The 14,982-nt window shown below is 27.4% G+C and overlaps 1 protein-coding gene across 2 annotated transcripts; it reads left to right on the top strand.

Moving 5' to 3' along the window:
• Nucleotides 1–1,031: 1,031 nt before the first annotated feature.
• Nucleotides 1,032–12,911, top strand: LOC123296491 (ribose-phosphate pyrophosphokinase 2). 2 transcript variants are annotated; one of them, XM_044877976.1, is made up of 6 exons: nt 1,032–1,153; nt 1,428–1,635; nt 4,008–4,191; nt 5,834–5,908; nt 11,224–11,781; nt 12,535–12,909. In XM_044877976.1, the coding sequence occupies exons 1-6, from the start codon at nt 1,099–1,101 to the stop codon at nt 12,625–12,627; spliced, it is 1,173 nt and encodes a 390-aa protein (XP_044733911.1). In that variant the 5' UTR covers nt 1,032–1,098; the 3' UTR covers nt 12,628–12,909. The 2 variants fall into 2 exon arrangements, with proteins under 2 accessions (XP_044733911.1, XP_044733912.1); XM_044877977.1 differs by lacking the exon at nt 5,834–5,908 and having other exon boundaries at nt 12,535–12,911.
• Nucleotides 12,912–14,982: the final 2,071 nt, after the last annotated feature.

Below are 14,982 nucleotides of genomic sequence, written 5' to 3'. Positions count from 1 at the left end.
AATTTCTCTTACGATTCATAAATTTTATATAGGTATTCAATTTTTATTGGATATAGTATAATAGTGTGCAAAACACGCATTTAAATATAATAAACATTATGTCAGGAAACGGCGTCTTTCGGAGCTACAGACCTTAGAACTTTAAGAACCTTTCTGGATTTTTAACGAATTTGTTCCGTTTTTGCAAGAATGTTTTGCGTAAAATGTGTTGGTATTTTTAATAGAAATATTTTTTCATTTTAGTTTTTGCTCTCTGTAACTGTTTGTAAACTTCCAAAAACTTTTGTTCGAAAAAAACTCAATTTTTTTTTTAAATACTTAACTTATTTTAGTTTAGAATCTAAGCTTTATAATAAAGCATCGTTAATAATAATATAATGTTAAGTTAAATCAACATAAGAAAAAAACACTCTAAACACTCCACATTGTGGGTTGAACTCGAACAAAATGAAATTTCTTTGGCCAGCTCGAAAATAAATTCCTAATTACGTGCCTGTCTGCAACTGCATATAGTTACATGATGATTAGGTAACCAAACGAAGCTGTAGCTGCAAATTAATTATTTAGTAAAAAATTATATCAAATGTACTCAAGTGTACCTCGAGTAGAGTAATTATTTGATTAATAGACACAAGTAATAATAAATAGGACTATTCAAAAGGTATACAAATATATTGATTAATTGTCTGTTTATTTATATTAATATATTCAAAAATGATTACTGATTGTTTATTGATTATATAATTTTGAAATATTGTATATTCATAAAAGTTTTTTTTTTTAATGTATACTGTATATTGATGAACTTCTTATCTACATTATTAGTACTTTAATAATAAAATAATATTTTGTTTCGCGAATAAACAATTTTTAATATCAGTGACGTCCACAAACTAGTCAGTGAATTTTTGACAAATAAAAAAATAAATTTTTCCACGTATTGAAGGGGTCAATCCAAAAAAAAAAAAAAATAAATTTTAAAATAATAATGATAACTGCAATACGCATATACATTTGAATAAAATCAACGCTAAATAGTGTGCGCTTTAAAAGCAGAAACCGATTGTTTACGAAAAAATTTTATTCAATAACCATATTATGGATAAACATGAGAAAAACGATAATACCGGTGAAAGTAACGACGACGAATCTGGTACGTGTGAACTAACCATCATCAAAGAAATTTAACATTCAAAAGTTCAACTTTTTTATTCAAGACGAATTACAAATTAGTTAATTAGTAGTCGTAATAAGAAAAAAAAAAAATTATTCCATTCGCGCCTCATTTCAATTTATTTTTGATAACAAAATTTTAATTCGTATCATCAGCTGATTTGATAGATATATTGATTGATTCGCATGCGCAATTTATAAATGATATGTTTTGTCAATATCCGCTAATGCTGATTGGATGTTTGTTTTTGCAGTTATGCCCGTGTTATCTGAGCCTGTGCGTGCTAAGAGTTTATTACGGGCAAACTTGGAAAAGCCAAGTGTATTAATTCACAGCAGAATGCCGAACATAAAAGTATTTAGTGGAACTTCACATCCAGATCTTGCTCAACGAATTGTCGATCGACTTGGTATCGATTTAGGAAAAGTTGTCACTAAGAAATTTAGTAATTTAGAAACATGGTATGTAAAAAAATTTTCTTTGATCAATTCTTTTTTATTGTATGGAGCATGCTTTTTAAAAACTGTTTACACCTGTATTGTATATTTATTGTATCACGCGATTAATTTTGACATAACCTGTTATTAAATCAATTTATTTTATAATCTTCTTAAAAAATTATTTTACCATTTTGTATTTACGAATTAAATTTTTAATCATAATTGGCGGTAAAACATTTAATAAAAGTTTTGAATTTTTTTTTCCTTCATTGAATCTATAAATTAATTAATTATACGGATTTAATGAATTTTATTATATACCTATTAATTAATTTAACTTGATGAATTGAACAAGGTGAATTGATGATTTGAACTATATTTTGATGCTCTTAAAAATAATTTATTCATTTTTTTATTTGGATTAATAAAAAAAGTTTTATGAGTTTATTGTCTAATAAAGCAATTAACCATCGGAAATTAAAATTAACATTAATTAAATTAATAATTTTTAAGTAAAAATCTATTTAGCATTAAATAATTTCGAGTAAAAAAATTAAAAACAATTGAAACATTTTTTTCAACGTGACGTAACAATACGATTATTATTATTAAATATATTTAAGGATAATTTACGTAGAAGTATAGAAATTCAATTATTGCCATTAATTGGCCATCGATTCTCCTTGGTTCGATGACCAGCGTTATAATAAACGCTTAAAAAAATTTGCTAAAAATTGTTCAGTTCAGTTGATAATTTCGATTTCCGTTTTTATGGGGATTTTCTGACCTTAATTGAAGAGGGAGATGTATCTTGATTTTAGTAAAAGATTTTCCAATTAAAGTTTTAATGGTTACTAGCAGCCTAAAATATGAAATGACATTGGTATTAATTACTTTACGAGATATAGCGATTTCCGAGTAAAGAGACAATGAAATCGGCACTTGGTCCCCTTTTGCCTTGGACCCCACAATTGGTCCTAGAGTAGATATATTTAAGTAAATTATTCATACCAAGAACGGAATTGGTTATGCTTTAACCAACTGAGACACTGGAGTGTTAAATGTCATTTTTAATTGCAATTATCCCATGTTAGGCGCAGTAAATTGTCTTAAAATTTTAACAGCGTGTGTATTAGGATTTTAATAAAGCTTTGAAGACTACCGAACAACCTTGGAATAATTTTTATACAATCAGAAAAATTTGTTAATTTACGATTTGTTTAAAAATCTTTTCCTATATTAATTTTAACTCAAAAAAGCGAAAATCGTTACATTTGCGTATAAAGATAAATAAATTGCATAAGAAAGACGATATTTTCATGGTATGTAAGGTCCATCCATTGTCGGTAGGCAACAAAACAAACTAAAACGTATAAATTTATTAATTACTCGACCAGAACCGGGTATTTTAGGTATTGCAAATAATATTGCTTTTTCGAAAATTTTAAAAAATATAGTGAATGTATAAAAATTATTTTCTACATTTTTGAGCATTCTAAAATTATTTACAAGATTAATTGGTAATGACCTTAAATGTTAAAGGTCTTGTATACGTAATAATAAAATAACTGATTTAGTTTAGATGACGACAAAGAAAATTTTTATCATAAATAAATTTATATAATAAATATATTGTTTATTAAATGGACAGAGTGGCTACAAACTGAGAAAATCGAAAATTATTAGTCTAAACGTTATAACGGAAGAAAATCGCAAATAAAATTTTTCAAAAGATTCGAATTTATCGATAACCAGAAATTCAAAATTGTTATTATCGCTGTTGTAGTCTGCGGGAAAGCATCCTTTTTGTTAAATCATTAATACATATTTGAAACTTCGTGAGTTTCTTTTGTCGAGCATACCAAACTTTTTCTCTACGACTTTTTTCGAAAGTGCTGCGTTTTCAAACGAGCATAATTAATTATTAATATCATTAAATAGTCAAATTCCCTGCTGCGTTTTTTCAGACCGTTAGCTTAAATATGATTATCAAGCTCATTTGAAAACGTAGTACTTTTGAAAAAAGTTGTAAAAAGAAAGTTTGGTAGATAAATTGTGATCCTATGTACAGGATCATTCAAAAATATTTGGAAAAAGTTCGGACAATCGAAAAATTTTGTTTTTAACTTCGACAAAGCTTAGTTCTTTAGGTAATTAAGCCCCCATCAGTTATGTGTGTATGGCATGTATGAGTGTGTAATATGACAGTGTAACACTGTCTATACATGATATTTCAACAATTAACCCAGTCAATTGTTTGTTTTCAATTTTTTTTTTTTAATTTTTCTTAAAACTTGATCACTTTGTATCTTGGAAACAAATCATTTGTGGATCCATGTTTAATTCTCTATCGCCTAAACTTGATATTTTTAAAAGAGAAATGATTTTTACAGTGTGGAAATCGGGGAATCTGTTCGTGGAGAAGATGTATATATTGTACAATCTGGAAGTGGCGAAGTAAATGACAACTTAATGGAATTATTAATTATGATCAACGCTTGTAAAATAGCATCAGCAAGTCGTGTCACTGCTGTTATTCCATGTTTTCCATACGCAAGACAAGATAAAAAGGATAAGGTGAGAATGAATGTGCTTTTATATTTTTTGAGATAAATGAAATTAATGTTTGCAAAATAGTCGTGTCCCTTTATTGGTTTTGTGAGTTTTTATTTTTCAGCTTACGCTTTCTTCCATTTACAATTTATATTTTCATATACAAAAATCTACCTTGATCTTTTTATATTTTTCTATTAACCCTTTGCCGTTCTGCTTACCCTTTTCTATATACCTCTTTGTTTTGTATCTTTATCTTCGGTGATGGTTTATCAACATAATTTAATTACATTAAAATTTTCTTTACTACTTCAGAGAGAAAAAATTTAAATTTTCTTCATTGATTGATGTTGACAAACAATTTTCCAAATATCCAAATAATAATTGGTAATTTTATTTAGATTTAATCAAATGAGAAGTTTTATACTTGTATGGACACTACCTGTGAATTTGACTTCAGAATGGGATTAGGGTAGGATTGTAGGACATCTTATAAGGGTAAATGAATGCTAATGTACAAAAATCTAGACAACCAATTTGAAAAAGAAAACGCTTTAAAATTTCGGTGCAGATTGACCTATTAAAACTTTTTTACCAAGGTGGTAAAGTGTTGTTGCTCTACCAAAAGGTTAATAGGTTAAAACTAGTTTCGTAAAAAATTTAAACAAAAATGCTTTTAAGAAATAATTAAATATTTGGATTAATACAAAAAATTATCGAAAGGCAGAATCGAACCCTAGCATTTGTTGAGTCAACACCTTATCTGTCTTTAAATATTTACGCAAAACTCTGAGCGTGTCCGTCTAGATCAGATGGCTAGTAAAATTTCGTATTTTGGCAATGGATTATTCTTAGTTGGAATTTATTCAATTTCCCAAGATCTTTTTTTCTTCTTATTTGTGGTTAGTTGTTTGAGAGTTTGCCAACGAAATTTTATATTCCTATTTTGCGACTACAAGTTCTACTTCCATAATTTACTGGGTCAGTGACTTTATCGAACGAAAACAAATGTAGTTCTGCTCCTGAATGAATCAAAAACAAATGCGAGTTGATAAACCTAAACGCCAGATAGAGTTTCGATCCTCAATCGTTTTATTCGTAAATGTAAATTAGATATGAATACGAAGGTCTATAGTTTGGCTTAGTTAAAAAAATATATTCGGATGACATTGCAAAATGTGGTCAAACTTAATGTAATATACATTAAAAATTAATAGCTCCTAAGAACAAGAAAAATAATTCTTCTAAAAATAATTCAAGTAATCTCAAAGAGCATGTTTTCTGAATGTTTCATAAAAATTTGAAATGGTTGGGTGACTTATAATTAGTTTTATTTTCACATAGAATTTAATCATAATAAAAATTGAATTCTTCTAACATAAGGTTTTTCAAAAATTTGCCAATTGTTCGTTTTCCACTTATTTTTAATTACTTCTCAAAATAATTGTGAATTGATGGATTGCAAAGGGTTAAACATAGCAATAATTGTCTTCATGCGTTCAACCAAAATTTCATGCAACTTTGGGAAAATGTTCATAAATTAAATTCATTAAACAACAGGGTATTTTTAATCCGATTTAAATCGGCGAAAGTAATTTTACAAACAATACCGGTCAATAAATTAAATATCAAATATTTATATTATTTTTTTTGAAAAATCTTCTAGACAGGTAATGGAGAGGATGGAAAAACAAAAAATCAACCCAAGATTGTAATGAAATCAAACGATTGGAAATTCAGGGTAAAATTATATAAATTTCAAGGTTGAGCTTAAAAAATATATCATATTCGGGATTTTAATACAATTTCATTAATTCATACTTAATATTTTGGGCTGCATAAATTATTGTGTATGTTGAGAAAATAAAAGGGGCGAAGCATATAATCTAAGAGACGGTATAAGGTTGTTCTTCACCCATCTGATAACCAGATGTGACATATTTTTTATGAAATTTTATTTATTTTTAAACGCGCCTATGATAGCTTGTCTATCGAAAAGTGTTCATGGATACTTTTAATTAAATTAATTTTAATAATTTTTTTTTCATAACAACATTATTTTCTTTACTATTATTATCGTTCTTCTGATAACAATTTCGATTGGTTAACAGATCGATATAGATCTGTTCATACCTTGTGAACAGGTAAGTCAATATAGGTAACCAATCGAAATTGGAATCAGAAAAGCGATAATTTAATTACGAAAATAATGGTATAGCCTTAAAAACCGTTACATCAAAATTGATTAAAATTAATTTAATTAAAAATAGCCATGAACACTTTCCGATAGACAAGCTATATCATAGGTGCATTTATCAACCAATCTTATCAACTGGGTGTAGGTCGACCTTATACCGTATTCTGTACTAATAGTTATATTCAATGGGTTATTCTAGTTTACTGTACCAACAGAAAAAGATATACGCATTTATTAAAAAACCAACAGCGTTAAATGTCAAATATTTTTATCATTTAAACCAGTATCTAGCACAAAAATGGGCCAATCTTTAAGAAAGCCTCCTTAGTGATCAAGGGAGGAATTGGCGGGATAAAATTTGAAATTCTTTAGGCGGGAGGTTAACGACTAATTTTAAAATATGCATTGTACATGATGAGTCGTTATTATTGTTTGATTGTTTAATTGATGAAAAAATTTATTTGATATAACAATTTTTTTTTTATTTATTAATAAATCAAATTCTGTCTTTTTGTTGGCGTTACAGTAGGGTTTTAATAACCCTTTAATGCTTTTTGTTTATAACTTTTTTAGTTAGAATATTTATTATTGTTTAATATCTGAAAATTTGTTTAGAGGAAATCTAAACTTTAGATAATAAATAATAATACATTGTGTTTCTCGATTATTAGAATCGAATAACAATAAACAAATTAAATATTTAGAATGTTGAATCAATTTTAGTGACGAGGTATCATACTTGGAGGGTAGGAAAGCAGTATTTATCTTTAAACAAGTCAATGCACCTTTTTAACAACAAATAATTTTTCGTTATGAATTTTTTCGTAATTTTCTGGACGGATGTACTTTCCAAGTATGGACTCTTTCGAAAATCTCACATTTGCTATATTCTTTTGAACATATCAAACATATCTTATTTTTAGATTTTAAGGTAAATAATGATTTTAATTTATTCCCAAAGTGTTGTTTATTGCGAAAAAAGCGCCGTGTTTGTGTTTAATTATGTATAACTATGAAAGTAGTTCGCAATTATTATTGCTGTTAATGATTATAAAGTTTAGACTTTCATTTAGATAAAAACATTCAATTTTGGAAAGTCAACAATTAAATCCGAGAAATTGATGTATTAAATAAATGATGTAAACTTGGAAACGCTCGGTTTAGCTATTTTGTGAAAATTTTATTTTCCAACGGCCCCTTATAGTATAATCATTACATCTTATAAATTTTAATTACAATCATTGTAAAATAGACGATCTTTCCCTTTATATTTGAGATTCTGAAAAATTCTTAAAAATAGGCGAATTATACTGGAGTTAAATGAAAAATAGTACTTCGAAAATGTTAATTTTAAAACTTGCAGGTCTTTGAGATTTTTCGATTTATAAATATGTCACGGAAACTACTTTTAAAATTTTCTATGAACTTGAATCCATAACCCCATAAAATTCATATCGAGAATCCAAACAAATTGAATTAGATTAAGTTAAATACAGTCAAAATTATTCAAATCTAAGATTTTATTGTTGACGGCGTTTAGTGTAAATTGATTAGAAATTATGTTAATAATTTTCCATATCTAAGTAAATATTTAAGTTTATCTGTTGTTTTAATTTAAATACGTACTAAGTTTTCTTAAAGCAATGGTGGATATATCAAATGTACAAAGTGTTACAAAAAAAAAGTGCGCTATTATTTAATCTTTAGACCGTGAACCCACGTCTCAAAACCGTTGTGATAACTATATTACTTCACCGTAATCCCCTGGATAATTTGTACAGGTATTATTTTTAGCTTGTTAGATAACTTCTTACATAAGAAAATTTTAGGTAATGGGGCATCCAACATTCGATAAAACGGGGTTTCCTTTTACCAGTAATAGCTCCGTTTCGAACATAAACCTTTTTTAGCACCCTGCACTATTTATAGATTACGACCGTATGAAATTCTATATTTTGAATCAAATTTTAAACGGTGAACTGTATTTTTTCATAGTCTTCTAATTCGCTAATTATAAGATCCATATATCCTGTATAACTCTTTTAAACATAAATCAACCTTATGGGGAGCATTCACCCACCTAATCTAAATTGTTATAACGCACTGTACAAAACATATTGTATTATTTTGAAATTTAAATATAAATTACATCATTTATTATTAATAAATAATAAATTTGCTATATTTAATATTATTAAATTTAATGAAATAATAATGTGATTTTATTTCAAATTATTATTATCATTTTAATTTAACCTTTTGCCATCAAGAAAACATGTGGAGGTTATCATTTATTTTGTACGGTTTTTAAATAAAACAAATATGTTATAATCAAAATAAACAAGTCCATGGGGGTAATGATAATTAACAACAACATCTAATCAGCTGATAATATGTAGACCGGATTATAACAGTTAATATGCGTTGACCTAATGAACTTCTTATTTTTGTGAATTTCCATTGATTACCTTTCAATAAAATTATGATTATTTTCAATAACATTGTAATTTGTAATATAAATTACGAGCTTTATTAATTTATTGATAATTATTATATCGAATAACTTAAGTTATTTATTTCAATTAAAAATGATAAAATTTGTAATTTAATAAGCAATTGTTAATTCTGCGTAATAAAGGCAGCTAGGCAATTGACAATTATTTAAACCATTCATTATAGACCTATATTTAGCCCGGAAAATGAATCAAAACAGTGATCCTAAACTTACATCAGTAGTTTTGATCCACGTTTACGTTTAATTGTATAACGATAAATAAACCCAACTGCGTTAGATAAAAACTGTAAAGAAAAAAACAAGTCCAGTAGTTTACCTAACGACTTTAAAAGTCGGGATCCATTATTGAGAAGATTTGAGTCGTTCTACATTTTAATGGATACTTAAAGTTAAATACACTATGTAAACTACTGATTTTTATTTAACGCGGTCGGGTTTTTTGATTTTTTAATTTATTTTATTAAATTTTACATTTTTTAGTTCAAATACCTATTCAACGATACCCCAGTTCACATAGTTCGTCGAATTCATTCTCAGCCTATGTATGCATATTTGGTCTTTCGCGGCGTTCTAGAGGCCAAACGCGTGGAAAAATTTTAATGATTTTTACATCATTCGATTTTTCTATTTAATATCTATTCAACGATAGATGAAAATCGACCCTTATTTGGCTTTTGTACTAAAAGGAGATCATTTTAATAAACATTTTTTCTTCCTCCCTTTCGGCCTGCTCCCCCTGTATACTGGATTTCATTGCTCTTGTAGACATACCGAAGGGAAGTTTATTTTAAGATCTGTAAATAAGCTCAACCCAAAATGACTTTTACGGGTTAGAGAAACTATTAAATTGTATTTATTTTACCAAAATTAAATTATAAAAATTAACGCTCGTTATAATTCATTCTGCACATTAAAAATTGAAATTGTAAGCACTGAAAAAAAAATTGTCTTGTACCTTAACTCAATACCCTTTCTATTACCTTATGTTATTAAAAAAATGTCTTGTTTTGGAATGTGAATAAAAACTAACTATGTCTGCAAAATTCAATTTATTTATTACATTGGGTATTTCAGGTGAATACATCCGGTTTTTCTACAGTAAGTACTAAAATTATCCAAGGGCATTTACTATTTTGAAACGAATAGTTATTACCTTTAGTATTTTCTAAAAAAATTTACTAACATGAAAAATTGAATTGAAATTGATTTAATTTAAAAAAAGTACAGTAAAAATTAAAAAAAAATACGTCGTTAAGTATCCCATAAGGTTGAGAAGATGGGAGGGGGGTTATTTTGAGTTTGTTTTAAATTAACCCTGATAAAAAAGTAAATGGATACAGCCGAATAAAATAACTCGAATAATCATTTATTTTTATTAATCGAAGTTAAATAATAAATTTCATTACAGGCCACAAGGATAAATTTTAGAATAAAGTAATAAAATATAACAAATAGAGAGCTTTCAAGATTAAAGGTTAAGAAAACCTTAACACCCCCGTAGCTTAATTTCATGAAAACACCTTTTTCAAGTCCATATACTTTTTAATCAGAGGTTATTATAGGTATAGTGAGTTAGTTGTTTTCCTAAATAAAGGGGGAGTGTTAGTTTGAAAACCAGTCGTTATCTACTCATTATTATGTACGTATTTGGCCATAATGACTTTATTTATTTTTAATCGCAATGTGACGCCTTTGAGAAGTTTAACGACTGGGGGTATACATAATTCAATCAAATGACTTTTGATTTTTGAATAAGGTGTAGAAGTTGCTGAAAATTACAAGAATATGCCTTTTTTTAAATGAATTTTATGAAGATTTATAATACTTGAATACTAATTTGTATTGAAAAAATTGTACATTTAAAAATTTTTTTTTCAACCATTTTGTTAACATGAATGCATTTATTGCTTCAACTAATCATGTTTTGCTTTTATTAACAATTTTTGCAATGTTTTTAACTTTTCAGTTTAGTTGTTTATCGTAGTGTGAAATACTTTTTCATTTGATGAAAAAATTTGCCAATCTAGTTGAAATTTATTATTCTTACCCATTAACTAATCCCTTTACCGGTTTATGCAGTTAAAAAAATTTAAACAAAAACCTTCAATATTTTTATTGCTTTCAGAGGCGACTTTAGCAAGTTTTAAAGGCGATGCGGTAAAAAAAAAGAAAGCTCGTTGCGTTTTCAGCTCATTCTTATGACAGCGCTTTCAAACGAGAACCTTAAAATTAAAAATAAATAAATTCAACCAGATTTGCAGGAATTCAGTGAATCAGTTATTAAAATTTAAAAGAAAATTCTTCGAAAAACAAGTATTTATTTAATTTTTTATTTTTTAAACAGAGTCGAGCCCCAATATCAGCCAAATTGGTTGCAAATATGCTCTCTGTAGCTGGTGCAGATCATATTATAACGATGGATTTACATGCATCACAAATTCAAGGTTTCTTTGATATACCCGTGGATAATTTATACGCTGAACCAGCTGTATTAAAATGGATTAAAGAAAATATTGTTGAATGGCGTAATAGTATTATTGTCTCACCAGATGCTGGCGGTGCAAAACGTGTAACATCTATTGCTGATCGATTAAACGTTGAATTTGCTCTTATCCATAAAGAACGAAAGAAGGCGAATGAAGTTGCTTCTATGGTATTAGTTGGTGATGTTAAGGACCGCGTTGCTATTTTGGTTGATGACATGGCTGATACTTGTGGCACAATTTGTCATGCTGCTGAAAAATTAATTGAAGCTGGTGCAACTAAAGTATATGCAATTTTAACACATGGTATATTTTCGGGTCCAGCTATATCACGAATAAATATGGCTAATTTTGAAGCTGTAGTTGTTACAAATACGATTCCACAAGATAGCCATATGAAAGATAGTCCTAAAATTCAGGTATGAGTTATTTGTGTATAAAATTTGTTAGAAAATTCAAAGTTCATGGGATATTTCTACTACAGTCATTTATAGTTCTTGGGCCCTGTTAATGGCTTTGAAAAGTGGCATTCGGTTGTAGCTGATGTGTGACTTTAATATGACATGTTTACCATATTTTTATTTGAGAAAAATTTCGAAAATGTTGCGCTTTCTTTCCTGGTGCTATATAGTTTTTAAATTATGGCATTCCACGTATCTTTCGTTCAAAAATAATATAGTTCTAATAAAATCTTATGTAAAACAATATAAAGGCTGTTTTTTTAAAGTTATAAACTTTAAACAAAAATTGAATACATAAAACTAATATCAATAGTCAAGATATTGGGTTAAAGAACCCAAAGGAAAAGATACTAAAAATGCATGTACGAATGTTGAATTATTAACTTTAACATTCGTCCCACCCCTCTACCTAATTCAAAACTAAGTTTTTGTTAGACTTTATTTTCATGAAAAAATAAATTAAAACTATCTGGTGGATGGGGTGTAAAAAATTAAATCCACTTAATTGGAGTAAATTAAATATTTTCACATTTAAATTCTACAATTTGATAAAATGATTAACTATGAAAATATATTCACAATTTTCTTCAAAAATAGACATCTCCCTTCACAGTCTATTGAAAAGATAATCCAAATTATCCTCTTAATTAATTTTTTATAAGCTCATTTTTTATAACATTTCATAAACTTAATAAATAATTTTCTTTCTAGTGTATTGATGTATCCATGATGTTTGCGGAAGCAGTCCGAAGAACTCATAATGGAGAATCCGTGTCATATCTGTTTTCAAATGTTCCTTATTAAAATCTTCTATCAAACAAGACATGACTTGTATATCAAAAAAGGCGAGAAAATATTATAGTTTCGCTATATATCCCACTTTTAATTTTTTACTTTTGAATCTGTACGAATTGGTTGTTTCCATCTCCAATAAAAATGTGTAAAATTAAAATTTAAAGTAAATTTAAATGTGTAAAAAAAAAATTTGGTAAAAACAAAACAAAAGAAATTATTTTCATATTTTTATAATTAACTTTCTAAATAAGACACAAGAATATAGAGATATTATTGTTTAAATATTATATTTGGTATAAATTTATAACACTTTTAAAACAAAAATACAATAAATAATAATGTACATTATTTTAAAAAAAAATTTATAAAATTATAAAATATTTTTATATTTTATGCATATATTCAGACATATGTACAAAAAGAAAGGTGTAGTTTTCGTGCTTTTTCAGTACAACTTCCATACCTTTTCCATTTTATTCCGCCATGGAAAATTATAATTTCCTAAAAATTCCTCCTTCCATAAATTAATAAGTTAATTACATAAAAATATATAGGTACCTGCCCTAAATGGGTAGAAATTTTTTAATTTTTATCAATTATTTATGGTCTGCTATCAATGCCATGACATCAAATGTAATTTTGAAGCCAAATTTCATTCGTGATAATTGGAATTAAAAATACATTATTTCGTTTATTTTCAATTTATAGATATCATATACGAAATAATACAAGCATATTATTTGCATATATTTAGGATTATGCACATAAATTATACATACACCGTGTTCACAAAGTCGAACGAACGAAGCCATCAATTAAATACATATTCTCATAACTTACTTTTTAGAATAGTCTAAGGAATCGATTTATCGCAAAAAAATTCGTCGAACTAAATAAAATACCTGAATATTTTTTGCCTACCGTCAATGTCGAGGCAAAGACTATCCAGGTGTGTAGTGCGGAATATCTTTTGGATATTTCTTAAAAAACGGTCTCATGATTTGAGACCTTTATACATAAAGTCAATAAATATGTAGGAATCAGGAATGTTGCGAATATCCGCATCTGCAATTTCGGAGCTTCTACATGAACTTAGTCATCTGCATCCGCAATGATATTACGGATGCGGATGTGATATATATTTTTATGTTCCTAGTAAACAATTTTCAATAGTTTCATTTATGACTTGAGCCTGAAAAGGCGACATTCTTACTTTTTATTAAATATAATGCACCAACTTATAACTTTAAATATTAAATGTTGAATTAAAATTCTGCAATATCCATATTTAAATATTCCGTGCCAATTTTTGTAAAAATCTTAAGATCCGCATCCGCGGATGGTACACAATTTTTCATTCGCAACATCCCTGATACGAACATGCATTTATTTACTATAATTCCTTGTAAATTATTTTTCCAATGCTAATTAAAAGTTGTAAATGTTTATTAATTCGAGGTAAATGGTTCGTATTTAATTTATTTCGATCATACTGTTAAAGAGTAGTTTTCTGGAACGTTATCCAGAAAAATATACGTCTATAAATAAAATCACTGCTATACAATTAATTGTCGTCAATATCAGAACACAAAATGTGGATCAATCTATTATAATATATCTAATTCTTATCCATAAGCCGCAAGTAAATTTTATATAAAATAGATAGGTCGTGGAGAAAATAATTTGAGTAAGACTCTAGTATATGTGAATAACTTGCTTACTTAAAATATAACTAGGAGGCAGTGTGGCGGCTAAGTAAAAATATTTGTTCTATTCATTTTCGAAGCAGTTTTCATTTGAATAATAAATCTAATTTTACGAAAAGAAAAACTAGGTCGAAGTTTTAGATCATAAGAACAAGGGTAGATTTCAACTGTTGCGACATATTCGGCACTCACAGTTTATAATAATTAATAATCATCACAATATAGCTTTACTTAAAACAATATATCGCTTACATGTTTAAAATCGAAGTTTTGCTAACCCCGGAACCAAAAAAGGGGGTTAAAGGTTGAACTGAACGCTATATATGTCTCTCTGTGGCATCGTAGCTCTTACACGGATGAATCGATTTTGATTTTTTTGTTTGTTTGAAAAGTATTTTAATGGACAATGTATTTAGTTTTGTTTCAAGAAAATCGGTTCAGTTTGGAGAGAGCTAGAAGAAAAATGCATTTTTCGGGAGTTTAAAATTTTACTTGTTAATGATACAAATTGGTTAACAAACAGGTTATGATTGGTAAAAACATAACAAGGAAGTTGCACTGAAAAAATTCATAAATACTTTTATTAAAGGCATATATAAATATATATATATATATAAATGTGGGAATCTCCTTCAGCTATTAAGATTATTATTATTTT

This window comes from Chrysoperla carnea, chromosome 3 (genome assembly GCF_905475395.1).
Source record: "Chrysoperla carnea chromosome 3, inChrCarn1.1, whole genome shotgun sequence".
Taxonomy (NCBI): domain Eukaryota; kingdom Metazoa; phylum Arthropoda; class Insecta; order Neuroptera; family Chrysopidae; genus Chrysoperla; species Chrysoperla carnea.
Note: the sequence above shows the minus strand (reverse complement) of the source record. Positions and strands in the feature narration are given on the sequence as shown.

Bases quoted from the DNA above. Each gene is read 5' to 3' on its own strand.
- LOC123296491 (XM_044877976.1), top strand. From the start codon at position 1,099: ATGGATAAACATGAGAAAAACGATAATACCGGTGAAAGTAACGACGAC. The intron at 4,192-5,833 runs GTGAGAATGAAT...AAAATCTTCTAG, and splicing joins GACAAGATAAAAAGGATAAG to ACAGGTAATGGAGAGGATGG. The intron at 11,782-12,534 runs GTATGAGTTATT...TTTTCTTTCTAG, and splicing joins AAGATAGTCCTAAAATTCAG to TGTATTGATGTATCCATGAT.